At 37.4% G+C, this 27,642-nt stretch overlaps 1 protein-coding gene across 3 annotated transcripts in view; it reads right to left on the reverse strand.

Moving 5' to 3' along the window:
- Positions 1-3,829: 3,829 nt before the first annotated feature.
- The window catches only part of MED23 (mediator complex subunit 23), a 37,989-nt gene continuing 14,176 nt past the window's right edge, over positions 3,830-27,642 (reverse strand). For 2 of the 3 annotated variants that reach the window (XM_038132285.1, XM_038132284.1), the window contains 19 exons: positions 24,894-25,094; positions 23,418-23,561; positions 21,901-22,046; positions 21,080-21,325; positions 20,757-20,899; positions 20,059-20,233; positions 18,186-18,349; positions 16,920-17,044; positions 16,235-16,440; positions 15,131-15,311; positions 13,427-13,597; positions 11,994-12,210; positions 10,925-11,161; positions 9,683-9,848; positions 8,626-8,698; positions 7,250-7,464; positions 6,604-6,724; positions 5,810-5,941; positions 3,830-5,115 (listed from right to left, as the gene is read on the reverse strand). In XM_038132285.1, coding sequence (XP_037988213.1) covers positions 4,942-5,115; positions 5,810-5,941; positions 6,604-6,724; positions 7,250-7,464; positions 8,626-8,698; positions 9,683-9,848; positions 10,925-11,161; positions 11,994-12,210; positions 13,427-13,597; positions 15,131-15,311; positions 16,235-16,440; positions 16,920-17,044; positions 18,186-18,349; positions 20,059-20,233; positions 20,757-20,899; positions 21,080-21,325; positions 21,901-22,046; positions 23,418-23,561; positions 24,894-25,094 — 3,237 coding nt within the window. In that variant the 3' untranslated portion in view covers positions 3,830-4,941. The remainder of the gene's footprint in view (positions 5,116-5,809; positions 5,942-6,603; positions 6,725-7,249; positions 7,465-8,625; positions 8,699-9,682; positions 9,849-10,924; positions 11,162-11,993; positions 12,211-13,426; positions 13,598-15,130; positions 15,312-16,234; positions 16,441-16,919; positions 17,045-18,185; positions 18,350-20,058; positions 20,234-20,756; positions 20,900-21,079; positions 21,326-21,900; positions 22,047-23,417; positions 23,562-24,893; positions 25,095-27,642) is intronic. The other variant, XM_038132286.1, reaches the window with a different exon arrangement.

Here is a 27,642-nt window from a genome sequence, read left to right on the forward strand (position 1 = left end):
GGGAAAGGAAAAAAAAAGGAGGAGAAACCAAGAAAAAAAGATCAATCTCACCTCCTCTGACAAACATCTTTCTGTAAATTGAAATGATTATAAGAATGATTATATCAATATAAGAAATTCTTCCTTCCAGGAAAGGGAATGAAATCTTGAAATTGGAGGACAGAGTTGAAGAAACACTCCAGAAAGGAGACATGGTCCATCAAAAATGAAATTGAAAAATCCTGAAAATTTGAAATGGAGTGACTACAACCAATTGTACTGAGATGAAATGTGGTGCAGGGAAAAGGACCAAAACTTGCCCGAATTATTCCCTTTGAAATCCCTAAAATCAGGAAAGAAAGGGAAACAAAGAGACAGAAGAGAAGCAGAAGAATTGAAATTTCAAAAGGAAAAAAAAACACCAAAACCTGCTACAAGGTGAAAACAAGAAAAGCCAATGGGATGAGCTGAAGTGCAGGAATATGGCCCAAAGCTTGCCCAATTGATCCTCATTGAAATAGCAAGATCTCATCCCCTTTCCTGAAAGGAAATTCTTCCTTGTTTTGTATTTCAAATTGCAGGTAGCCACTGTGGAAGAGACATAATAGTACCAGACTTCCTCCGTCGCATCTGACTCTCACAGACTATTGATTTAGTAGGACTTGAAAGTCTATCAAAATGTGACTGGCTGAAAAAAAAAGTAGGTCAGGAAAAAGTAGGTCAGGAAAAATTTGAATTCCCTTTTTAGCCACCAGAGGGAGATTTATTCAAAAAATAGTCTGGTCTTCAACTGTTCCTGAGTATAATACCATATTCTGAACACTCAGATCTTCCTTGGATCTACCAACATTTTTATCTAAGATTTGTCAACATATAGGCCACATTACACTGTTATCCTTGATAACAGTGTAATGTGTAATCATCTGAAATACGATTTATTTATCTTCCTCAAAAGCTTGCTGGAGGATCCCAGAGAGCTATAGGATTTGCAAAATCTTCCAAACAAATTCAAATATTTTTAGTCTTTCAGAATTGTCTCTGATTTTTTTTTATAGAAGCCAATCACTTGATTCATTCAACGGCCACCTGATTTCATGAAAAAAAAAAAAAAAAGCAGTAGATAACCCCCATGCATTTGATTTTTAGCATGAAGGCTTTTTAGGAAATGAATGGATACCTGTGGCTTGGCAGGCTGTACCTGAAATCATGCAGCCTGTTCTGAAGGTGAACCAAACAGGGGTAATATCTCTGCAGCTCTAAAGTGTGGTGCTTTCCCTGTGCCTTTGTTCCTTCAGCAAATACAAGCACAGTAGGAATTCTTTCTCTGGTTCAGGACCCAGAAAGCCAACATGGAGAAGTTCCCATCCAACCCCACTATTTATGCACTTGTGCACCTGCTGTTAGCCATAATCAGAAAGATACCACTGTGCTTCTCCATCCATTCTTACAATCCTTTCAAGATTTATCATTATAATCATAGTATCATTCTTAATCATGATTTCTTTATTGATTATAAGTCAAACCCCGAACCTCAGACTTATGTTACTCCTCACAACTCTCAACTACTTTGAGTTCAGCAGACTTGACAAATTTTGCCTGACATATTTTGAATTTTAAAACCCAGACATATGACAGCCATAATCAATAACAAACATATGTCTGAAACTACACTAGGATTTTGTCTTGCTGTGCTAGCACTTTAGAAATTGGTTAGCTGGACTTTAAAGGGCAAGATGTTTAACACAAATAGCAAGCGTCAGTAAGATTTGATTTTTAGACCAGTACTGCTGCTGAAAATGCAAATGTAGATTATTGCAGGAGAGGTACCTTATTCCAACTAGTGAGGGTTAACATTTTCAGAAACTTGGTGAGGTTTGCAGAGAAAAAGTGTGCATGCTGGGAAGAACAGATGGTCTTCCTTTGCATTTTGCAACATATAGAACATGTAAATCTCTAATCCTGCCAGGTAAGCAAGGGTCCCAGTTCACAGCACTGTTAGTGGGATGCACAGCCTTTAAACTCTGGGACAAAAGTTAAAATTTAGTCCAGTACTGATGAAACCCAGGTTTCTCATTGATTTGCCAGTGCCAGTCCAGCTGAGGCAAATCCCACCCCTATAGTGCCAGACCAGTGTTCCAAAGTCAGCTTAACATAACTGCACATGTGGCAAAGACACAGAGCACAATGAGGGAGCTTTATAAATTCCAACAGCTTTCAGGATTTGCTGCTGCTGACAGTTACCCAGCTTCCTCAGTACACCCTCTGAAATCCCTGTGACTGAAAACAGGTGCTAGTTTAAATATTAAAAGGGATACTATGGGTGTCACATAAAGCATGAAAACTATTTCAATATGAAATAAGACAATTCAGGAAGATGCTCAGAAGAACAGTTAGAACACAAAATAGCAACAAAACACTCTTTCTGCAGGCTTTTCGATTCACATACTGCAAAAAGTGCTTAAGGAAGAGAAGTCTCACTGCCAACAAAAGTCTGCAAACCCAGAACCAAAATTTTGTTTCTTGGGTCTGCTCAGAAAGCCTTTGGGAAGGCCTGCACAGAACAGTTCACTGGATTTTTTGAGACCAACTATTTGACCAGTTTGTTTGTCCTGTTATCAAAATAGAGCCAAATGGCACTAGAGTGACTTGACTCTGGAATGAAATAGAAGATGTTCAAAAACAAACATCGAATCATAGAATTATTAAGGGGTGAAGAGACCTTTAAGATGTTCAAGTCCAACCTTTGACAAAGCACCTCTGTGCTCACCACTAAACCATATCCCCAAGTGCCACATCCATGGGCTTATTAAAACACTTCCAGTGAGGATGATTCCACTTCAGCGGCATATTTCAGTACATGAACATCCCTCCAGTGAAGGAATTTTTCCTAATATCAAATGTGAAACTTGAAACCTCTCCCGGCACAACTTGAGACCATTTCCTCTTGTCTTGTCACTTGTTACTCAGGAGAAAAGACCAATCCCCACCACACTACAGCTCCTTTCCAGCTTTCCAGTTGTAGAGAGCCATGAGGTCTGCCCTGAGCCTTCTCTTGTCCAAGTTAACAACCCCAGATCCCTCAGCTGCTCTTTGGAAGACTCCAGACACTTCACCAGCTTCATTACCCTTCTCTGGACACACTCCAGCACGTCAATGTCTGTCTTGTAGTGAGGGGGCCCAGAATCAAACACAGGATTTGAGCTGTGGCCTCCCCAGTGCTGAGTACTGCTGACACTGTAATAGCCCCCAGTATCCTGCTGAGTCCTGGGCAGGATATGCTATTCCTGATCCAGGCCAAGATGCCATTGGCCTCCTTGCCCTCCTGGGCACAGCTGGCTCATGTTCAGCTGCTGTCACCAGCACTCCCAGGTTCTTTTCTGCAGAGCAGCTTTCCAGCCACGCTGCTCCCCTTGTTTTGACCCAAGTGCAGGCCTTCCTGAACCTCAGAAAGTTGGCTTCAGACCATGGATCCAGCCTGTCAAGACCCCCCTGCAAAGCCTTCCTGCCCTCCAGAACGTCAACATTTCTCCCTAACTTGGTGTCATCTGTAACCTGACTCAGGGTGGCCTCAATCTCCTTGTCCTGATTACTGATACAGACACCAACCAGGACTGGTCCCAACAACGAGCCCAAATGAGCCACACCTCTTGTGACCGGCAAGAGTCAGCATAAATGTTGTTTTCTGTCAGACTGCAAGTTCATTAAAGAGCACTCACAGTTCTGTTACTTGAATTACGCTTGGCAGAATTTAGGATCCAATTACAAGAACAGCAAAAAAGCAGACTAAAGAACTTCTACCCACTGAGTCACCAACTTCTTTCCATAACTGTTAAATTTTTAGAGAGATATAAATCAGGTCAGACCTGAGTTTATTAATCCTGACTATTTTTAACATGTTAAAACTGTCATTAATGCAAAGCTGATAGAGAACTTGGGACATAGAAGTATACTTGCTGTGGTCAATCCTTATTTTTAAGGTCATGAGTATGGAAAAAAAATAAATTTAACAATACTAATATGGATTTTTAAACTGTGGGGTTTTTTTAATTACAAATTTGCCCAAAAAGATGAGTATTTACAAAACATTGAGCCTTTCAATTCTGTTATCAAAACCTGCTGAGCCCAGTACAGATAAACCCTAAAGCAGAATATTATACAAATCCAAAATATAGTAAGATCAGTAAAATTGATGTGATTGATTTAATAAAAACTACACCATTTCCCAAACAGGAAAGATCAAATATGAACCAGCACAGCTTGAAGTGAATATGCAGACTTCCAACAGATTCATTGGAGACAGCCTCCAGGGTGTAATCCAACAGTCTAGTAACTAACACTACATCAAACCCATTGAGGTGTGTTTAATGAAATCCGTACACACAAAATTTACAAATATTTTCAAAGGTTCATTCTTAGTCTTTGGAAAGATGTCATCATTAACTAAATAAAATTGATGCAATCTCTCTGTCTAGGAGTGTTTCTGTATAAGGGCTTAAACTGTCTTCCCAAAAGACAAAAAAGGATTTAAATTCTTCTATTGGATGTAAAAAATATAAATTTTTAATAAGGCAGAACCCAAATTTTAAAAGGCTGTTTTACACACAATGAGTGTCTTTTCATATCACAGGCAGAAAAAAGGAAAAATGCAGATGACTCAACCCAGGATAGGGAGCAGAATATGGTAAACTCTTCATAAATCCATGTATTTGCTTGCAGAGGATCTTTACTCAGTGCTTTCAGAGAAAGGCAACATACCCCTTATCTAGTGTCTAGCATAAATTGCTAAGAAGACTGGCATGCACAGAGCTAGGCAGCTTCATGATGCAAAAGAAATCAAAGCAGAAGTCTGTGTGTGGTTCTCTGTCCTTTTACAAACCATCCCAGATTTCAGCTGAGATGCTGCTTCCCTTCAGTCAGTAAGAGGAGGAAGCCCTCACACCAAGGCCAGCCCAGCAGTTCATTTCACTGGGTTACTGGCAAGGCCACGTTGACGGGCACTTGGCTGGGTTGTTGTGCTGGGGACCCATTGCTGAGGGGCTGCTGTGAAACCGCAGCTGGCTCCATTTTGCTGATATGTGTTATGAAGCGCAGCCGAAGTTTCAAAGCTGGTCTTAAATTACAAATTATCTTCTCAACCTGTTTTAAAAAAGAAAATAATGCATTCAGCAAAAAACAGGAGTATTTTTACATGCACTACTGTACACAAACATCACAATAGCACAACAGAAAATGGGAAAAGTTACAGTAAATGGAGGTGTTTACATAAATATTTCATTAAAAATGCTAATTTTTGGACCTTTTCTGAGAACCAATATTAAAAAGACCCCTCCTGTTTTAAGAGTTGTGCACCAAAGCTTTGTAAAACAAGTCACACAACTGACACTTTTAGAAGTGCATACTGTTATAAACTAGAGATAAAGTGAGTGAATGATTTTTCACTGAATATGAATGAAGTCTTCCTTTTTTCACATGTCAGGTTATGCTACTGAATCAGAAATTAAGTAAAGCTTTAAAGAAATAAATTTAAATGAATAAAAGTTATGAAATATCCAAGAGCTTTATTTCTAGCAATAGCTCTAATAATAGTATTTAAAGCACCCTGAAGCTGTATCTTAAATTTCAGACTACATAAATTAATCTTGCAATCTGAGGTATCTAATCTACTCCACCTGAAGCTTTTCCTGTACCAACTTCCTACTCTGTATATAGAGACTAATCAACTGTTAAGCAATTCGTTGTACTGCTACCTATGACAATTAGTTCACAAAAAGATGAAATTATTATATGGGAAGAAAGATAATTAAAGTATCAATATCTACTGTTTACTTACTTGGTCCTTCACACTGTCACCTGTAAACATATATTTCATATGATACAAGAAATCACAAATGGGATCCATGTAGTTCAGGTGGGAGCTGTACCGATCTGCATTCAGGAGCATTTCATAAAATGCCACTCCAATCTGTTTACACAGACACAAAGAGCAATCCAAATGAAAACAGGTTTTAAAATACTTTAGATTAACAATATAAGAAACATGTACTACTTTTTAAGTAGCTGGGATTCCTAACAGTATACTTTCTTACACGGAAGAATGGACAGGTCTAAGTCATCCCATTATGCTTCACCAAATGATTCTGAAGTTAAGCTCTTCTTTCTAGCAGGGTCTCTGATATCTGACATTTGTAGCTAATCTGCCTACTGGTGAGCTTCATCTCTGTTTTCCTCCCCATACCTTAGCTACACTGAAACTAATGTAAGAAACAGTTCATGTTCCTCCATCCTCATAATTCACCTCTTGCATACTCCCAGGCAGTAAGTCTGATGTATATTTTGCAAGTAGTTTGAGAGCCTAAGAAAGCATCTATTGCTTGATATTTCTGGGGGTTTATTTCTTTTTTGCTTAAAAAGAAATGTACTAGTTGTTTTATCCAACAAGATTTCAATTAACAGGGTAAGGTGATTACCAACTCAGCAACTCAGATCCTTGCAATTACTGTTTAATCTGTATAGAATTTAATTCTGAATATCTATTACAGATTTCTATCTCATTCTGATTCATGAGTTAATAGTAAAGGTAAAATAATCCATGCAGTATAAAGCAAACCATGAGACAGACTTTACCTCTATCATGCACCGTGTCCTCTCCTGCTGGAACCGTTGCAGGAAAGGGCCAACGAGGTGGTAAACATAGAGCAACTGGAACTCTGTTTTCACAATGGGTATCAAAGCTTCTGTGAGGAACCTGCAGTATGTCAAGACAAGTACTACATCAGCTGTCTGGTTATTTGGGGTTCTTTATTTCTGTCACCTGTACCAAATTCTAGCCAAAACATCACAGTCTCTCTCACAGGTTTAGACCTTTATTTCAGGAAAAAAACAGTGTGCCTCTGGAAATATGAGCTATTTGAAATAGGGCAGGTGTAGAATTAAGAATAATATTTACTGCTACAGTTACAGATGCTTTAGGAACATTTTACAGTCCATGCTTTAAAAAAAATTAAATTAATAAAAACATAAAAGCTAATCTAGATTTAAAAAGGCTTATTAAAGGCAGTCACACCATATGACAACCCTAAAGCCTACAGACAACCCAAGTTATGTCAATGGAAGATGGAGCTGGAAAAAACCCTGTGATCCATCTGGAAAGTCTCGAACTCCCCTGTACATATTTATTCACTGATATAAGTGCTATAGGGGGAGCTTTGTTATCTACATTATGTATGGAATTTAAAAGACAAATTTCATTATCAAATATCATTGCACCTACTTAGGAATGAGAGAAAGCTGTCCAATGCTGGAATGATGCCAGACTGCATGTGCCAAAGCCAAAGTGTAGCTACAACTCATCTCGGAGTAAGACTGGTGGCACGCTGTGAAGTCAAACAGCTGGAATGGGTAACCAACCCACTCTGTCTCTGATGTCAAGCTGGGACTGTTGATGACATTCACAATGCAATCATGGAGGACAATCCAGTATGGCTCCTGGGGGAAAAAACCAAAACAACAGAACAAACCCAAAAATTCAGAATTGTTTAGAAAAAGAAGATCACCTAAGACAATGCTTCCTCAGCTCTTTCTACTATTATGGCATTTCTAAAAAGTATATATACAAATATATATGTATATATAAAACTGTTATAAATGACATATGGTATACAAATGGTAGTTCATAACTATGTCTGATGAAGATGAAAATTAAAGAAGCACGATACAGAAAGCATCCATGTTAGTGGGTATGGCACGATCAAGGGTGTGGCATTATCAAGACATATCTCATGAATTAATTATTAAATCACCTGATATAAAGGTCTCTAAAAGAAGCAAAGACAAGGCAAAAAGCCTTATTGAAAGGGGTCTGAGAATTATCTAGTTTGCTGAGTGCAGGCACAAACAGACCAAAAAATCAAGACGGAAACAGGAAATAAAAGAAGGCACAAAAGACAAAGAATATAGATTAAGATGCAAGGAGATGGAACAGGAAGAGTAAGTAGAATTATAAAAATAATAAGGATTAAATTCATGCTGGTTTCCCTCCAAGAAGAGGAACCATTTTATTGGGGAAGAGAGGTCACAAGGGAAGGGCAGCTGTGACACACATAAGCAACACACATGGCAAGATCAAAATTACTCAGGCAGTCTTTGTCAAGTACCAAGAGTGATGATATTTAGTAGATCAAAGGTTTTTTTTGATACACAAACTGCAGTACTGCAGATATTTCCTTTTGCAATCTTAGCCATATCTCATTTACATGGTTTAAGAGCTACAGGATATGAAAGCACAAGCAATAATCAAAAAATAACTTTGCAGGAGAACCTTTATAGATCTTCCTATTACATAGTTCCAGCTCTCAAGACTACACATATGGCATTTAACTATATATTTAAACAGGAGTGATTTACTTATTTTCATCCTAGCCTCAAAACATAATAGAAAAATAAAACACCTGGTGAATTTTTCTATGCTGGAGGAGTAGAGTTTTCTCAAACATGCACACAGCTTTGTAAGTAGCTTGCCGCAGAATCTACAGATGTTGGCTGCAAGTTTTCACAAGGAAACTTAAGTAAGTTTTTACTCTAGAAAGATGATAAATGTTTCATGGAAGAGTAATTTTTTTTATTTTAAAATACAACATGTTGACTCACTGGTAAGGCTGTGATAATCAGTCCAATCGCATTCATCCAAGCTGTGATATTCTCTCTTGGCACCAGGGGCTGACTAGAGACAAAGAAAAAGAAAACTAAAGGTCCAAAGTACACTACTGCAATTTGTGCTTCTCATGCATCCACAGAACAGGTGTACTTACACCAAGAATGTTTGTCAAGTTGAGAGAACTACAAAAACACACACAGGTATTTACAGAGCCAAAAGATGGTATAAATGCTATTGGGATGTTGTGTGCAAAACTTTATGCAGGTGTGTTTTGCATTAGCAGCAGGCTTCCTTCAAAAAGGCTTCTAACTTTTTTCCTTAAGCTTTAGTGCCTCAGCATTGTTTGTCCCTTTATTGACTCCTTACCCTCACACGCCCCAAACAGAGCTAACAATAATATATTGCTAAGCCAAATGAGGCTATACCCAAACAATTCCAGTTTGTCATTGCTCAGTGATGTCAACTGAACAGCTACAAGAATACCATGTCCTGTCTCTCACCGCAGTTTTTTTTTCAGTGGTTGCTCAAGAAGCAGCTATGGGTCAAATTTAATGCATCATGACAGAAGGTCAGCCTTGGCACACCACTGTTTCAAAGTACCTCTGATCTACATCAACATCAGGAAGATTCAGAGTCCTGCCAATGATTCCTGTCTCTTTCTTTGCACTCAAACATGCTGTGGTATCACCTGCCCTTCTTTCAGCACAGCTCAAAGAATAACTGATTTTCTCCAGGCTTTCCTGGATTTCCTGACTTTCTCCAGGCTTAACCCACTGGATAAGATCTTTGCCTGCACGGTATCTTCCCTCTAACTTTTATGGGCATCATGCCATGTCAACTGTTCCTGAAGCACACAACCCACTACACCACAGGAATCTAACACATGATTTTCTGCTTGATCCCTGTCACCTTGTTTGTCATCCAAAAATACTTAAGATGTTACCTATATACACTTATTTTTTAATAAGAAATTTAGTATCAGAGACCACCTTAGCAATCTCTAATTATGTATGATATATTGCAGAAAACCATTTCAGAAAGCCAACATACCTCTTCAGCACAACATTCAGCAGAGCATTGCCCACCTCCTTCCCCGGAACAGCCAGAGCCATGAGCTCAACACAGGTAACGTGCAGAGCATGGGCAGCTGGGTTAGGAAACTCATTGAATCTCCAGTCACAATTTGGAAATGGACCAGGTGATTTGCCTGCCATAGGTGGCAATGGTTAAGGAAAAAAAATGCTGCCCCAACACAGACAAGCATAAGCAGCACGGTCATTAAAAACAGATGCATATACCACATACTAAACTGAACTGAAAATTATTGAAAACCAGTCGAACAATCACATTTCATTTAAAAAAAGACATCCAGAAGTAAGAATTTAGGATGCTAATAATCACTGAAGGACTGCATGAATACATAGCTATAAATAAAGCCATGCAAAGAATAAACTTCCCTGATTAAGAGGTGGAAAAAACACCAACCATCTCATTCACTGTCTGCTTCCAAGATAAGAAAATATAAATAATAGGAATTTTCTATGCTCATATTCAGAAACCATTAATTTGCCTCTCTGTAAGACCTTCTAGCAGACTTCTAGGGTGACAGTTTATGTCAAAGGAGCATCTGCTTAGTCTCTGAAAATATTCCACTTTCCCAAACAAGACTTACTTATTTGAAATACATACAGAAAAGCTCTCCAGAGTTAACATTTGCATAAAAGCAGCGGTTTATATAATTTTAGCTTTCTTTGGAGACACCGAATAGATTTGTTTCAAGTTACACATTTAAGAAAGAGAAGTTCAGGAGAAGGAATGAAAGAATTTGTAACACCCTGAAGATTGGTCAATTCTTATAAAGCTGCTCCAGAAAGAAGCCAAAGTCCCAGAAGGTTCCTATTCTCTAATTTGCCAGCTATTTCCACATCTTAAATATGGCACTGCTCTCAATATTTTTTTCTCAGTAATACTAATAAATGTCATTAGAAAACAGTAATAGTAATCTCATTTTCAAAAAAAAACCTCACACTTTGCCTAAAGCTTATTTTTTTTGACTATCAAAATTCAATTGAGAAAGCATAAGCATCAGTAATTGCATTTCTAAGTGATGCTTAAACAGTAAAATATTTATACAGCTGTACTGTACTTCACTTTCACCTTATCTTTTTAAGATGTCTACTAGGGCAGCACATCCCTGTTTGGAATAATAAAGAAATGGAAATTCACGTTTTCATGAAATGAAGCTGTAAGACATTGTCACAGCTTACTTAAAGCAATCTTTTAGAAGGATATTGTCTACTAGTCTTCCAATAAGCTTGCAATAGTAAGCATCATCAGGAACCCATGGATTCTCTTCTCGAGGATTCATGGCACATTTGAGGTAAGTATCACTCAGACACCAGCCTAGTGGACGATTATCTTTGAGAGAGCCAATTATGGCATGAACAAGTTTTCTCTTGAGGTTTGTGCGCTCTCTCAGATGCCCCTCATAATAGTGAAGAGTGTTGTACAGGTAGGTCACTGGCCGGTCTGCCAAGGAGAAAGGGAAAACAATAAAAGCCAGAAATAACTTCCAGCATCACTATATGTGGCAAGCAAAACTAAAATCAAGAGCTCTGCAAGACTAAGTTGCATTTATTTAAAAACAGCATACATGGAATTGATTCATGTTCTTTATTTCAACATACTCTACAAAACCGATTTTCCTTTGTCTTGTACATACTTCAGTGTTTGTGCAGAACAGAAAAAGTTGAACAAAGAGGGTCAGTATTACTAACAGTTCACAACTTTATGGTGATATAAATATATTTGTAAATAAACTGACTAAATCACCTCTTCATATACAAGGTATTAGGTAAGAAGAATCCAGGTATGAAGTCACAGTAAAGAAAGACTATTGTAAATTGTCTGAGCATAGCAATGACACCTATAAAAGAATTAATATAAAAGTGCATTTCTAAAAGTATTCAAGTATCAGGTCAAGTTATATCAGTAGCGGGTCAAGTTATTTGAATCTTAAGTAAGGATAGAGAGAGGAACTGCTTTTCAATTGTTTCAGTCTTGGTAAGAGAAAGTTTGTTAGGACACTGGTCCAAGTATTTACTACTAGAAGGGAATGGAAGGGAAAGGTGTGAAGGAAGCATGAATTAGCAAGAGATACCTGAATAAAAACAAGTTCACTGTTAGTAAGCTGAAATTCACTAAATAGGAAATGCACTTCTCTGTGTAAATGTACATAGGGTTTAGAGAACAGGAAAGGAATAAGGCACTGCTGTGCTAATACACAAACATTATGAATGAAAGAGGTGAAGAGGACATATCACAACAGGAATATATCCAACTGTATTCATGGAAAACTCACCATGGAATTTGTATAAACCTCCCAGATGATCCAATAACGTTTCTAGTGATTTGGATACTGGAAGCAATTCCAGAAATCTATGAATTACAATGTCAAACACTGGCAGAAAACGCAGGCATACATTTCCAAAATAAATTGGCAAGTACTGGGGCTGGATCTGAACTGGGGGATTCACTTGCTCTGCCAAGCCTTCAAAATACAGCTTTTCAGGGTATTTCTGGAAGGAAAAAAACCCACCAAAATCAGAATCTCTTTCTTCATAAGTACTGGATTAAACATTCAATATCTACATTGCTTTAAAAAGACACTTCAGAACCCTCTTTATCACATTTGAATTCAGTGAAGCTTACTGTAAGCTTACTGAAGAAAACTGAACTCTGACTTAAACGGATTATTAAAATAGTAGATAACATCTTCAAAAAACCCCAAACAAAACAGAACAAAGGGTCGCGACCATTCAAAATGAGCATAAGAGAACATTAAGAACCCCAAAGCAAAGGTGAAAGCAGCCAGTGCTGAAGTGTCCTTTGTCATGAACTTGAAGAGAAAACCTAGGGGATACAAGCACTACTGGAACTTTCTGCATCATATGCTAAATTAGAACACTAGAAATAGGATGAATGTAGCAATTCCCTTGGAAAGAACTGTAGTGTACTCAAATAACAGATGGATACTGCTGAGGGCTGAACTTATGTTTTACCTGTGACTGAAATTTCTATATGCCAAGTTGAGTGTAGTGACTGCAGTCACGTCAGAGCACTTCCCAGGCCCATTTGCTTCCCTGCTACCCTTACACTTTATGTTAGGCACTGTCAAAACATTGTACAGCCAAGTCAGAGGGCTAATATAGACCAAACAGCTCCTGGATCAAACTAGATGGCATGTATTGAGCTACATGACAGCTTGTTTGTATCTGTTCTATCTCACTGTTTATTCTTTGACAGAACAGCTCATTGGCACATCCTTTTCGAGTCAGCAGGAACCAGTATGTTTACAGGAGCATTAAAATCTCAGCAACTCTCTTCCCTAACACATCAGGCTATCATGTTCTTGTCACACAGAAGACAGAAGGAGTTTTAATAATTAGAAGAAAATGTAGGTTTAACTATTGGTACAGTCATAAAACACCAGAAAAAATACCTTCTCCCTGTGCACAAAAGCTCTGTTTTATGTGAATTTCAGTATAAACAAGACTTTAAAATTATTTGATTTAGATGAGCAAGAATAAACATCCACCCAATTCTTAAGCTATTTCTATTTTTTAATATTACTGCATTATACTTTCAAAGTCATTACATATGTGATTTATTATTTTCATACTAGCACAAACAAATTTCTCAAGTCCAAAAATTGACAATGCTGTCCCATAAATCATGGCTGATATCAATTCCACAGAAATTATTACAATAAAAGAATATTATTAGTTGTAATACCTTGTGGTAACTCATATGCTTTGTATGCCAATCATTCTGCAGCCAGTGTTCCGGAGAATTCTCCTTCACAAAATCACTCACTCTGTTTCTGAAATCATTAGGCTTCAGTAAGAGTAATTGGATTATGAAGTAACAAACTTGAGCTTCATTTCCTTCATGACTACGCATAGCCTTAAGTGAAACAGATTAGATAACATGAAATTACAGTTGACACTGCTGTCTGCTCTATAGCCCCAAAACATGGCAGCCAAATTTGCTACATGTGCACACAAATTCACACTGAATATACAGTCTTTCAATTCTGTTTTTTCAAGTGAAGCCATAAAAAAGAGGCAGACTCAATCCCAATCTAATTTTCTGTTCCATGGGCAGAAGGTCTTACAAACTTCCCAGTGATAGCACTTTCTGAAGGAATTCTAGCTCACTCTTATCTGTCAGTTGTCTCACCGAAAATAACCAATTAAGTGACAATGAAGTTAAGATTGCTTTTAACCTCTGATCACTCTGACATGATTGGACTTCAGTCTGAAAATCAAATTAGAATTCAAACAACTAACTTTACATTAAGATGAGATTTAAAATTAAATATAAAGAACAATTACTTAATGTAAATGTAGTTCTCTTTAGGTGAGTACTGCTTTATTTTATAGGATAACATGAAAAGCAAGAGAATACCATTTCTGTCTTATTATGATGAAAGAGGCTGATTTCTAAGGAAAGAAGGCATATTCAAATGGTACAAGATTTTCCATATGTTTGTAAATGAATTAATGGCATGTCATATCCCATCTACCTTTTAAGGCTGCAGGAATTGCACAACCATAGAATTATTTAGGGTAGGAAAGACCTTTAAGATCACCGAGTCCAACCATTAATTAACCAGTGCCACTAAACCATATCCTGAAGTGCCACACCTACACATCTTTTAAGTATCTCCAAGGATGGTGACTCAATCACATCCCTGGGCAGCCTGTCCCAACACTTGACAACTCTTTCAGTGGAGGTATTTTTCTTAAATCCAATCCAGCACAACTTGATGCTGTTTCCTCTTGTCCTATTGCCTGTCACTACTTATGGGAGAAGAGGCCAACCCTCACATGGTTACACCCTCTTTTCAGGCAGCTGTAACGAGTGATAAGATCTCCCCTGAGCCTCCTTTTCTCCAGGTTAAACACTCCCAGCTCCCTCAGCTGCTCCTCAAAGGACTTGTGCTCCAGACCCTTCACCAGCTCTGCTGCCCTTCTCTGGACATGCTCAATGTCTGCCTTGTAGTGAGGGGCCCAGAACTGTCCAGCCTGTAGCACTGCACGAGGTTTTGACTCAAGAGCAGGACCCAGCACCTGGCCTTGCTGGACTTCAGATGACTGGCCTCAGCCCACTGATGCAGCCTGTCCACATCCCCCTGCAGAGCCTAAATAACTGCATGGCTCTGAGGTCAGAGACTCAAACCACCAATCACAACATTTAATAATATCAGTTCAATGATTGCCATTAAATAACAAATAAATGCTTCTCTGAAGACTCAGAGAACTGTAAAAGTTGGAATTTTATGCTGCTTAAAGAAGTAATATACTATTTTCTTGATTATTAACTTAGCAAATAGTCACAATTTAAGACCAATCCATTTTTGAAAGATTGCTCCTAAAAATGAGTCAGAAAGAAGACTGCATGAACTGTCATCTTATGTTCTTAAGTGATACTTACCAAACAGAGTATCAACCTATCCAGTGTTACAATATTGTATTTCCACACCATGTCATTCAGAATCTCAATACATTTATTGAGCTGCTGTCCTCCTGCAGATGTAGAGAATTCATACACCAAAAAATCTGCAAATGTCCTGACATGTGCCACCAGTGCTCTGGCCCCAATTCTTTCTAACACTCTAGCAGGGAAGAAAAAAAAACCAACAAGAAATTGTTACAGTTCCTTACACATTTCTAACTGGTCTATTTGAAATGAATAAGCAGTTTTTAACACAATTGTCTTAAACAAAAAAGAGACAAAATTCTCTCCCTTTTATTAAATTACTGAAGAAAATGCCAAAGCAAAGCAAAAAAACCCAACTTTAGAGCAGGATAATTCCTAAGTCGAAACACTATTTAGGAGAAATGCTTCAAGTTCACCAATTTAATCTGTAGTATTCTGCTCAGAACCCATGATTTACTTATATAATTGTAGTTAGCTCTGAGGACAACCTTCTGCAACTCAACTTTATTTTCCTATGCTATGCACTTTAATATAGCCATAGCGTTATCTATTTCCTCATTGCACACTAGAGTAACACATGCTATCATAGATACTTTTTCAGCAGACCTAGGAAGGACTGAAAAGAAATAAATCTCTTTCATAGCTGGAACTGATGCTATTTCTATCAGGAACAAATTTTAAAAATCAGATGATTACTACTTCTGTAATGAATTTTCATCTTAATCCAACATTTGTTTTCTAAAGGACAAATGCCCTTCATTCATGTATAAAGGCTAAGTAAATGAATGCTTTTTATTTTCTATTTGCTCTTTCAGATTGCTTGAAACACTGCTATTACAAATAAAATGCTTATTTCAAACACCTCAAATCCTTGTTTCTCACCAGGAAAAACTTGCATTGCAGACCACTGCATGGCAGAACCAATCTTAAACACTGCACAATTATTATGGCACACTGGCTACTGCCTAGCTCCACTTTCTTCTTCCATGCTATGCATGCTCCAAATTAATTAAAAGAATAAGCTGTTAATTATGAATTATGTCCTCAGAGCTGAGAACACTGCTGTAATAACTTTGAAATAGCACTTTTTAAGCTCACCTGTAACCAATTTGATTAATGTGATCAGTGTCCAACAGCATCTTCCACAGGAGACAGAGGAAAAGTGGGGATGAACCTTGAGCAGAGAAGTGTGTGATTATTTCATTCTCACTGGTCATGGACTTCCACTTCCGGTATTCTTCTTCCACATTCTTCTTCAGATTAAAACGGCTTTCCTGAGGCACGTTGTTCTGCTTGAAGAACACCTGAAAAAAGCAGGCTTTGCTGTGACTGAGAGCCTACAGTAAAACATTCGAACAGTAAAATTTTGCCTGATTTAGCAGTGTATGGGCTCCTACTTGCTTGTACCATACAGCCTACTAGGGAGGGTTGTTATTCTGCCATGATATCACAGTGACTAACAAAACTACGTGACAAGCTGCCACAAGAAAAAATGGCTTTTCCAACTTTTTACTTTAGTTTTTAATTTTTAAACCATCTGATCTACCTTGCACCAGAAGTACCAGTTGACCAAATCTCATCATAGAATACTCTAGGGGAATGTAGCTAACACATTTCTAAAGAAATAGCAATATTATAATCATGCTGCATTCTTTAGGGACTTGAGAATAATGCAGTCTAGACAGGGGAAGTATCTCACCAACCCACAAAAGGCAAAGGATCTTGTTAAAAGAAAAAATGCACAGTATTTACAATTGTAAAGCCTTCAAGTTTAAACTATTACCTGCAGAGGGGCTGGAAAACAGCTTAGTGTATGTGATGCCCAGTTATGTGGAGTGAAACTCATGATAGTCTGCAGTATGTCCTTGCACCAAGTTCCCTGAATTGAATCAGAGCCTGTGAAAAAGTCTAGAAAAGGGATTGATGGTATTAGAATTGCTCCTTTTGTCATCATATGCATCAAGGCTTTTCTAGTTCAACACAGTTTCCTTTTTTTGTCCAACTTCTCCCAGCCCCTTTCTTTAACTTCATTTTGCTATAGAAGACATTGGATATTACCTTTCTTATGCTATTAACAATAAGAAAATTATTTATAAGGTTTGAGCTAGAAATAAAGCAATCATGATTTTAACATTTTTTATTTAATTTCCTGTACTGTCAATAAAACAAGCTTCTGCTGATTAACTGATTAGACTTTTAGAAAAAAATCCTGAGGAAGATAATGATGGTGAAATTGCCAGATGCCATTTTATATTCCTTAAAAAAGGCTGCTCAGAAGTACCTGCCCCAATTAAGCTGTAGAAATGAAAGCCTCATTCCCCCAAACCTTGGGCTGATTTCATCAAAGGTTGAGAAATGGTTAAAAAAATAAGGAAACCAACACATAGACATTCTTTCCCTTTCAAATCACCTTCACCTCCAGTCTTTGTGAATCAGTTGTTCTAACTCTCCAGTGTGTCTGCAGACTAGAATGATAAAAAAGGAGAGAGAAAACATCTCCCTCAAATCTAACAAAAAACTGATCCATGTCACTGCACACTGTTAAATCTTCAAAAGACACAATGAAAGCTTCCTTTTTTCTCATCCCAAAAAAAAGAAACTCAACATTCAGACTACCTTTTCTTACATGCAAGCTATAGAGGGGGTGGCTCCTGCATGATCAGCACAGTTGCTGTGAGTATTTCATGCTATTTAAATAGCATGTATCAGTAATCAATCCAAGTGTTTAGATTTAAAATAATGAAACTCAAAATAAGACACTAGTCACAGTGTACCTCTGAATAAACTTTTAAAGAATGTCTCATTGTCTCTTAAATAACAGCTTTTTGCCTAAAAACAAGTAGTTGGAAATAATTTTAATTTCCAACTACTTGTTTTTAGGCAAAAAGCTGTTATTTAAGAGACAATGAGACAAAATTACACTTCTTTTTGCAAAACCAGAAGTGCATGGGATATGTTTTATGACTAGGTCATTACCATGACACTCTTTTGAACAGTACTTTAGAGAAAAGGTTTGACTACAGCTTTGACTTGGATGTACTGCTATTACCTGTCACATGTGTTGCCCTTGCCAGAGTTAAGATCAAAGCCCTGTTGAGTTCTTCTGATTCTGCTGAAAGAACTGTTTTGGGATCATTGAGGAACCGTGTGAACTGCGGTTGAACTTCTGAGCTGCCCAAAGCTGTGATTAGCCTTAGAGCAGTACTCTCAACACTGAAAGAAGGAAACAGTCCAGTTAGCAAGTAATACTTATGCTGATGCTTCTAAGAGTCCAAAAATACCTATTTTTTCCCTCCATTTACTCCTTCAAATAATACAGAAACATTTTGTTTCAAAAGTTATGTTCTTAACCTTTCTCAAAAGTTCACTTTTTCTATTGTTTAATTCATTTATCAACTATTTCAATATCTTATTTTCAAATAAAGCACTCAAAAGTAGATCTAGCAAAAATTCCAAGTGCAGAGACCCTGATAAAGAGCCTCAAGTATCTCCAATTTAGTGCCCCCTTACTATTTTTTGCACATCTTCATCTAAAGAAGATAATATAAATAAATATATGCAAAACCAAAATAAAAAGGCATTAATAATACATAGGAAGCTTCAAAGCTAACTACCATCTTCAAGCAGACAGCACTAAATTGTCCTTATTAAAGAAATTAGGAAGCTGAGGAAGTATAACTTTTGATTAAAAGCACTTTAATTTCCAGTGCTTTAGTTTTCACACCAGGTAGTTTGAAGTCATTGGAAGGATTTTTATAACATTGTGTCTTTGAAATGCCAAAGCCATAGTTTAGTTTATTCTAGCTGCAATCCAGTGCTCATTTAAATTGACTAACATCTGTATTTTACAGACCAAGTGACAAAACAAGATTGAGGTCAATAAAGACATGAAGGCCTTGAATTTAAGAAGAAACTTGACTTAATGTTTTCTTTATGCTTGGTAAAGGATAAGAAATTAGGCAGTTTCAGTTTGGACTATGAAATTGAGAAGCCTGATCCAGTGGAAGGTGTCCCTGCCCACAGCAAAAGAGTTGTAACTAGATGAACTTTAAGGTCCCTTCCAACCCAAACCATTCTATGAATCTGTGAATTTACTGTATACTTAGACCTTCTCTATATGAACTGGTAATAATGAAATTACTCTGTCTCACATACTCCCACAAGATTTATTGTACTCTAGGAGTCAATGGACACTATTTTCCCCAACTTTTTGACAAGCCCCAGATTCTACATAGAAACTGAATTTCATGCTCTTCAACTTCGTTAACAGTGAGGTAAACTCAAAGCTTTTGCCTGGAATTACCTGCATAACCTCTCTAGACCTTCTCTAACCAGCTTTGTCACCTTTCTTGTATTCAAATCAGCCACTGTTTTAGGCTAGCATGACACACACCATAGGAGGGACTCCACTCAGGTTCACGTACAGCCACCATAGCTTTGCACAAACTCTTTTTCAGATGCAGAGTGAAACAGATTAATTCTCTGACCTGACTGAAAATCAAACTTACATAAAAATTAAGTGGAACCAACTTAACTCTTGTAATGGAATTAAACATCCTCTACAGAAGGAAGCAAGCACAGTCTCACTGGCAGACAAGCCAAGCACTGATTACAAGTAGCAGGCATTGCCCTTTATCTACCATGCAAGAAACACTTCTCGGACATGACAGTTCTGTGCAAGAACTGTCCTGTGTGCTGACTCATGACACTGCTGCCATGTGTGTGCAAGACACAGCCTCATGCGTCTCTGCAGAGCACTACTGCTAACATCCAACTGTACTGCTGAAACACGCCCAGCTGAGACACCCCAGAACAAGTCAGTCACAGAAGTAAGAGTGAGAAGTGCCATTTAAACAGTTCTCATGAAGCTTTCAACAAGAAGGAATCTGAGTTTATGGACAAATATGGCAAACGTCACTCACCAGAGATGAAGCTGGTTCTGATTAGTTTGTGGCACAGCAGCCAAGGAATGAAGATGGCTGAGGAGCTGCACTCTGTAATGAGGCTGGATGTGATGCATTCGATAGCTAAACATTTCCAGCAGAGTATGCAAAATTCCCCACGCATGAGATTTGAACACTGTTGGCAGGAGCTGACCTTATGGAAAAAAAGATTGAAAGGTAAGTTTTACAACTGACCACACCTTGAAATATAACTACAGAGTACACTGGTTTTCTCAGGCTGTAAGTAACAGACATTTGGTTTGAAAAGTGTATTAGCTGCAAAGAGCATATGTGCAAGTGCTGTCTGAAGATGCTGTAAATGTATATAGCTTAATAATCTTTTGAATGAACACATACAGCAGACATGCAAATTATTTTAACAAGAGCAATTAAGTATCCTGTGTGTCTCAAAGTAACTTTCCTTATGCTTTTCCACTAAGCATGTTTTTACACAACACAGCACAACTGGAAAGGTCCCACACAAGTGATGGCATAAAGGGACAGCAGCATAACTAGTCTAGAATTTACTGCAGCACAAGGAAACTTTCACAGTTTCTTTTATATTAAACTAATTTATACATCATTATATTTTCAGTTTTACTATGGTCTCCAGTATTTTCTTAAAAGAAAATACTACTTAACAAAAAGAAAGGGGGGAAAAAGCTTTTCTTTCTTACTGATGAAGCCTTTGATGCCCAAGGATTCTATTTCCATATAAACCAACAGGCGACTATAGGTTTCCACAAGAGCAGGAGCCAAGGCCACACTAGATTTTGCATGAGCCAGCTTAATTACCCTTGTAGCTATGCTGTGAATCAGACTGAAGAAAGAGAGAAAGTGTTTCTGAATCAAAAACATGGACTTGAAATTTCAACACATTTTTAAAGTAAATTAATAGATCTATATACGACATGTCCAGCCACAGGAAGCCTTTCTGATATTAATTAGCTACATACAGATTTACAGGTTAAAAAGAAAAAGCTAGCTGCATATACTGTACCTCATTTTGGCATGAACTGTGAGTGAGTCCAAGAGGTTCATTGGCAACGGGGTGATAGACCCTGATGCCATGCAATTAGTCCCTGGAAGAGGTGTCCTCATGTTGCCGTTTCCATAAATAGTCTCTACTAGCACACCCATTGGCAAAGTGAAACACTCTGAATTGGTTGAGTAAGCATTGCACAACAAGGCAATTTTGTAGTCATTCATCTGTAAGCTCTTGTTCCTTAAGCTCTGTTGCAAAAACCTGTGTGCCATAAAGATTAAACATTAAGCAGAAAGAAGAATACACATGCAATCCAGGAATACAGCTACAACAATCTCAGTCATAAAACCCATTATAAAATAGTAGAAAAAAATAAAAATAGTTATTAATTGCGCTATATCAAAACAACTACTTCTTATGCCACAGTTTCACTGTGTTACAATTTTTCTACATTAGAGAAACAACTCAGGAAAAAAACACAGCTAAAAATCACCTTTCCAGACAAAAACTTAACCCAATTTACTGCTTTATCCACATCTTCCAAACCACAGCGTAATAAAACAAAACTGTCCATTTACTTTCAGATTCTCTATCAGTAATAAACACAGATTATTCTGAGATAAAATATATCATTTCTGCTAGCTGAATAACAACATTTCACTTTTTATGAAATACTTTGAGTTTGAGCTCTGTCTTTTTTAATGACTTTGAAGTCATTCTACTGATAACCTTTATACAGCATCCCATCAGAAAATACATTCTGAATACAGACTTGGAACTGCCAATTTCATTATGCTTAAATATAAACCAAAACACAACAAAACCCCCACACTCACTCGTGGTGAAGCTTAAGAGAATGAGGAATGGGAATCTGTAACTTGGAGTTGTCACTATGGGCCTTCCGGTTCAGATGAATCCAAATGCAGGTCATTGCAAAAGCATGAGTTGACTGGGGCTTGTTAATGTCAGGTACAGGAATATACTAAAAAAAGAACACATGAATGTGACATACCACCTGGATTAATGTGCAGAAAACCAACTTAAATAGCCAGTATTCACAAGATCAGGTTTTCAGTAATTTTAACAAATTATTTAAGACCTTGGCAAAAGGAAATTCATGCTTAAGTGTATACAGTTTCCAGACATACATAATTACAAAGCATATGCTTTTTCTGTCAGCCTCACACTTACACATTATTCAGAAACCAGTTATGGTATCTGCTTCCATAGTAGGTACTCAGCGGTTCAACAGTATTTGCTGAACAATCTGAATTGTTCAGCGTCACAGTTAATCCTTAAACATTAATACACTTCTCATGAAAAGGTACAGATACAACCTAAAATTAAAGTTTTTGATCCAGACTTAGCTACAGTACTGCCATTGGAAAAGAAACTCTGGCTCTCCCCTTTTGCCAACATCCACATTTCTTTCCTTTTGATATAGTTACTGCTGCACAAACACCACTGACAGTGCAAGTGAGACAGCACCAATACATCATCAACAGGACAGCAAGGCAGATTCTTTTTTTTCTTAATTCTTTTAAGAGCAACGTCCAGAGATAACATTTTAAGTGCTTGTGAAACTGAATCTTAAAAAATGCTTCCTAGGATTCAGTTTCACAAGCACTTGAAATCCATCACTTAAAAAGCACTAGTCAAACAAAGACTTTGAGTAAGTGTAAGTTGGAGCCATCACTACAGCTGAAGTAAATAGTCCTATTGCTCTTCCCATAGCTGATGCTGACAAAAGCAATTGAAATCTCCTGACACAAATTGTACTGAAGAATTTCTGTGGGTCAAAACTAATGTAGCAAGAGGAAAAATTGTTACATATGAGTTTGATACATCACACACCTGTAGTTTTCTATCCATTCACCCAAAATAAAAAGCACTATGATAAGAGTAAGCAATCAGGACTTCACACTGACGGTGCTGCCAGAATTAAAGTTTAAGAACTTTGTCTAAGTGCCCCTTCCTCAGGAACTTTAATTCTAGAGGAATGCACAAAGCATGGATATGATTTGATTTGCTCCTGCAGAATGAATTTAAAGTACTATTCTGTTTCAGCCCAGATGTAACAATAGAATTACGCATTATTCCTTTACAGTCTCCTCAGTGCTTTAATAAACTCCTCAAATCCTTAGTCAAACCAAAGCCAAGGAATAGAGGAGTTAACACAAGTCTTTCTTGCCCCTAAAAACAAATGTGGTTACATGGATCCTCCAAAAAACTTTGAAACATCTCCCCCCAGCTATGCAGCACGCTGTTCTAACAGTGACTCAAGAAGGATAGTAGAAATAATGACATATGAAGGTCCCAAGTTGAATTAAAACTTTTAATATCAGAGACGTACTTCTTTCTCAGGATACAGGAGGTCAAACAGCTTCATAACTGGGAGGAAGTCAGCAAGTGCATTCTTCTGGATGCTGCCAGAGATGAACTGGAGTAGCACCCACATCAGGTGGTCTCTCCCCTTAATGAGACCACGGCCTGCCAACTGTCAAGAACACTCAGTAACAGACAAATACTGCATGCAGAAAAAAAATCACTGCAAAGATTCTCAAGAAAGTAGAAGGGCAGTCTAAAACAGTTTCAGCAGAGAATTTTATAACAGGACTTAGGCAGAAACATACATCATTTTCAGAAAGAAGGGAAATAGGTACATTAATTGTAACACATGAACAGACTCTGCAAGGGCCACAACAATTAATGGTAAGGCTTAAAATGCATTTAACTCCTGAGGACCACTGCTTTGAAAAACTAGCAACACTTAAATATTGGTCTTAAATTGTCACCTTATAGCCCGGTAGTGAAGTACAGTATTGTCATTGCTAGCACCAGGCCACAGGTTTTATAAACTCCTACAAAGGAAGTCCCTGAGCCAGAACAACTTTAGTTTGCTTCATCTGGACTCGGCAGGTTTTTTGGGTTTTTTTTTTGTTAATTAACTTTATCTGTAACAGCAATTCTCTAACTACTATTCTAATTCTATTCTTATCTTGCTATAGTTTTATGCTAGATTTGCACAATTGTGTTATATAATGCCAATTGTTTCAATGGTTTATTAACAGTAATTACAGGAATACAGCCCTGGTAAAATTAATTTCAGGGAAAACAAAGCAGAGAACTACAATCCATCACAAGTGTAACACAACATGCATAGTAAATTTTTATGTAACATGGAACTGTAGACAAACAAAGACAGAGCAATGCACTGTGTGTGTTGGAAACTGCATCTAAATAGCCACAAGCTGATCCTACAGCAAGGAGAAAACATCCCTACCCATATAGCCCTCTCAGCATACAGCCCTCTCAGCAAAGAGCTCTGGGGGACTGGCATCACCACCTTTAGAACTATAACCTTGAGCAGAGAAAAGGGCAAATACTAGTATCAGTTCAAATGGAATTATTAATAGAAAGTAGTAATAACTTGGGACTGTGATTGCCAGTATCACCATAATTGGACAAATTATCTTTGATTGCTTGAGCAGATTGATTAGACAAACAGCAAGTTCCTACATCCATTTCCATGGCATGTTTTTTTAGTCCACAAACAGAACAGGGCATTCACTCTGTTCAAAACTTGTTTGTAAGCTGGATGCAGCAGCACAGTACTTAGATCTTCCTGTAACTGAATGCACTACAAACACACCCAGCTCATAGCACCGTAACTTGAGAAGTTGACTTCTACAGAGAACAGTAGTGATTAAAAACTTAATTAATTCTTACACATAAGGTACTTCTTGCAGGGATGAGTGACACTTAAAAAAAATACTGGTTTTGTTTTTTAAATCCCTCTTACCATCTGGGAGCGATACAAACAATTTACCTTTTGATGGAGTGACAGGACCATATGAGGAAAACTTGCAAACTGAAAGAGCACAAAGAAAATGAGCTGGCTGGAGAGATGCTGCCACAGAAGCTGACTGGTTCCACCATCATCAAACTTCTCTTCAGTCTCAGACCGTTCCATGGCATACACCACAAGATCCACCAGCTGGTCCTCCAGCACAGGGCAACGTTGCTTGTGCTGTAAGGCAGAGATCAGATACAGTATTCCAAAAGCCTTGCCATTAACTCCAGAACTTGCACAGTTGCAGTTACAGCACAGTATTTTGACAGAAGGCTGGGAAGCATGAGATGAAGTCTGAACTTAAGTTAAGGATAAGCCAGTATATTAAAGCTGCACTATGTTACAGGTCACAATGATTTTTTTACATTTTATCATATATTCCATAATTCCCCTACTCAGTTCTAAAACATAGCTCATCAACACACAGATAACATCTGGGGTTTTTTTGCTGTTTCATAGAATACTTAGGTAAAATGTTATTTCTCTGATCTCACACTCACAGAAAACAAAGCCCATTCTTTAAACACACATGTGGGGGTTCTTTTACTTGGTTTGTGTTTTTTTGCTGTTTTTTTTTTTCTTCCTACTTTTCTCCATTAAGCCCATTTCAAAAGTAGAGATTACCATAAAGAAAATGTATCAATTATACCATCAAATTCAGAGAAAGAATCCCAATACATGATGAAGGTATTTGATGACTATTCTCTTTTTCACTCTCATATTAGGTTCACCTACTGCCTGCAACTAGCAGCAGAATTAACATCTGATTAATACCCCTATAACTAGATGCTGTCCTATTGACATACCACCACAGGTTACAACATCAAAAAGGCTTGAAAATTAATCAGTGCTGTGTTCTACATACTGTAAATAGAAGAGAAATTACACATCAGTGAGGAGTCCCTTGGATGTTAGACTGCCACAGTCTTCACACTGAGCTATGCAAACCCAGAAATAATGTAAAATACACACCATCTCTGATGATTTTTAATAATGATCAAATAAGGAATTATATATTCAGATATATACTGTTAGTACAGATGCATATAAAATAGGTCCACTACCAGTAATTTGGAACTCAGATTATAAATCTGCAGTGCAACACTAGCAAGTACAATGTCACATGTACAAGATCTGAAGTGCAACAACTTTTTGTTATTATCCTGCATTTGTATTGTTACACTCATTTAATGTACTATAACTAAGGAAAAAATCCCATGGAGAATTTAACTTATCTCAGAAAGTGTTAGCACTTGGGAAATAATCTAACCTGCTTGTTTCAATGCAATCTGTACTCAGGAATGGTCACATTTATTCATTTTTTAATTTGGCCTGATGCCTGTAACATAATGCAGCCTTAAAGAAAAAATTATTACTTTATGATACAAAAGAAAAGGAACTGAGCTGCTCAAACACTAATCATGAAAATGCATTATCCCTTTCTAGAGGCAAAAAGGTGTATGTAAAACAGTTTTAAAAGATCACCCCAATACTCATAAAACATTTCAGGGATGCCTTAGATGAATTCTTTGACTTACTAGCCAGGCAGCCTAACAAAAGGCTAATATAAAGATATAATAAAAGTAAAGAGAGATGCTGAAAGGAGATGCTTGTTCTACCTTCACTGATGGTACTCTTTAGCTATGAAAAAAAAAAGAGATTCTCTTCAATTAAAAATAGAATGCAAGAATTGGAAAAGTTGACAAAATACAGTGAACAGCATCCCCTGTTGCATGCTCTTTGCCAGCTCAAAACTGCAGAAAGCTCCAATTCCAGCTGTGCTTTCTTGAAGCATGCTTAACACAAACCTCTAGCTAAGACAGAAAGCACCGATGATACCTTTTCTCCCAGTACGCACTGTCATTATCACAGACCAACCACGGTACAGGTTACAGAGAGCAGTATTGGCACCATCCGTTCAGAACACTTTGGGTCTTTGGTGGCTCGTTTTTCTCCCCCTCCCAAAGCAACTAATTATGAAGCAGAGCAGGGTGCAACAGACAACACTACAGACTAGTTTATAATCCAACATGCAAAACTACTATGTACAGGGCTTGAAATTTAATAGTTTGCTAAGCACTGGGTTAACGTCCAAAAACCTAATCATGTTAGGCTAATTAATTTGGAATAAAGTTATTCAAAGAATACAACAGGAAGAATATTACTGTTAAAAAGAGCACCAGAATTTCCAGCAGGAATTTTTGCTATTCTGAATAATTCTAAAACTGGGAAAAATTTAAGAGCCAGGAAATTAAAAAAATGAATTCAAGCTTTTACTCTGAAAACCACACTTTCATTGCTTTAAAAACAATTTTCCATCAGAAAAATACAACACATTCTAGACTCATTAATTTAATTTTCTGGTAATTTTTCTTCTCTGTATTTTCAGTGAATATACATTTTCACGAAGATTTTATCTACCGTTTCGGAACTCTTGAAAATAAAATACTGTGCTGCACAGGAATTTGCAGGATTGGCCCCTTGTTTTATTAATTGCTCATAAGTGAAAGAAAAGCTCTGTATAAACTGAGATGAATAAAATTATATGTGAGAGCTGATTACCCTCATAAATAAGTAGGAATACATGTTTTGGCACAGTTTAAGTAAAACAAAAACGAACAACAAAAAACCTCCAAATGCTGTTCTGGATTACGTATGAAAAAACGTAGCATTCAAGATCACTGTGCTTTTCCCCTAAAGTAAGCATGATTCTAATTTTCACAAT

The sequence above is a fragment of the Motacilla alba genome, chromosome 3 (assembly GCF_015832195.1).
Source record: "Motacilla alba alba isolate MOTALB_02 chromosome 3, Motacilla_alba_V1.0_pri, whole genome shotgun sequence".
NCBI lineage: Eukaryota > Metazoa > Chordata > Aves > Passeriformes > Motacillidae > Motacilla > Motacilla alba.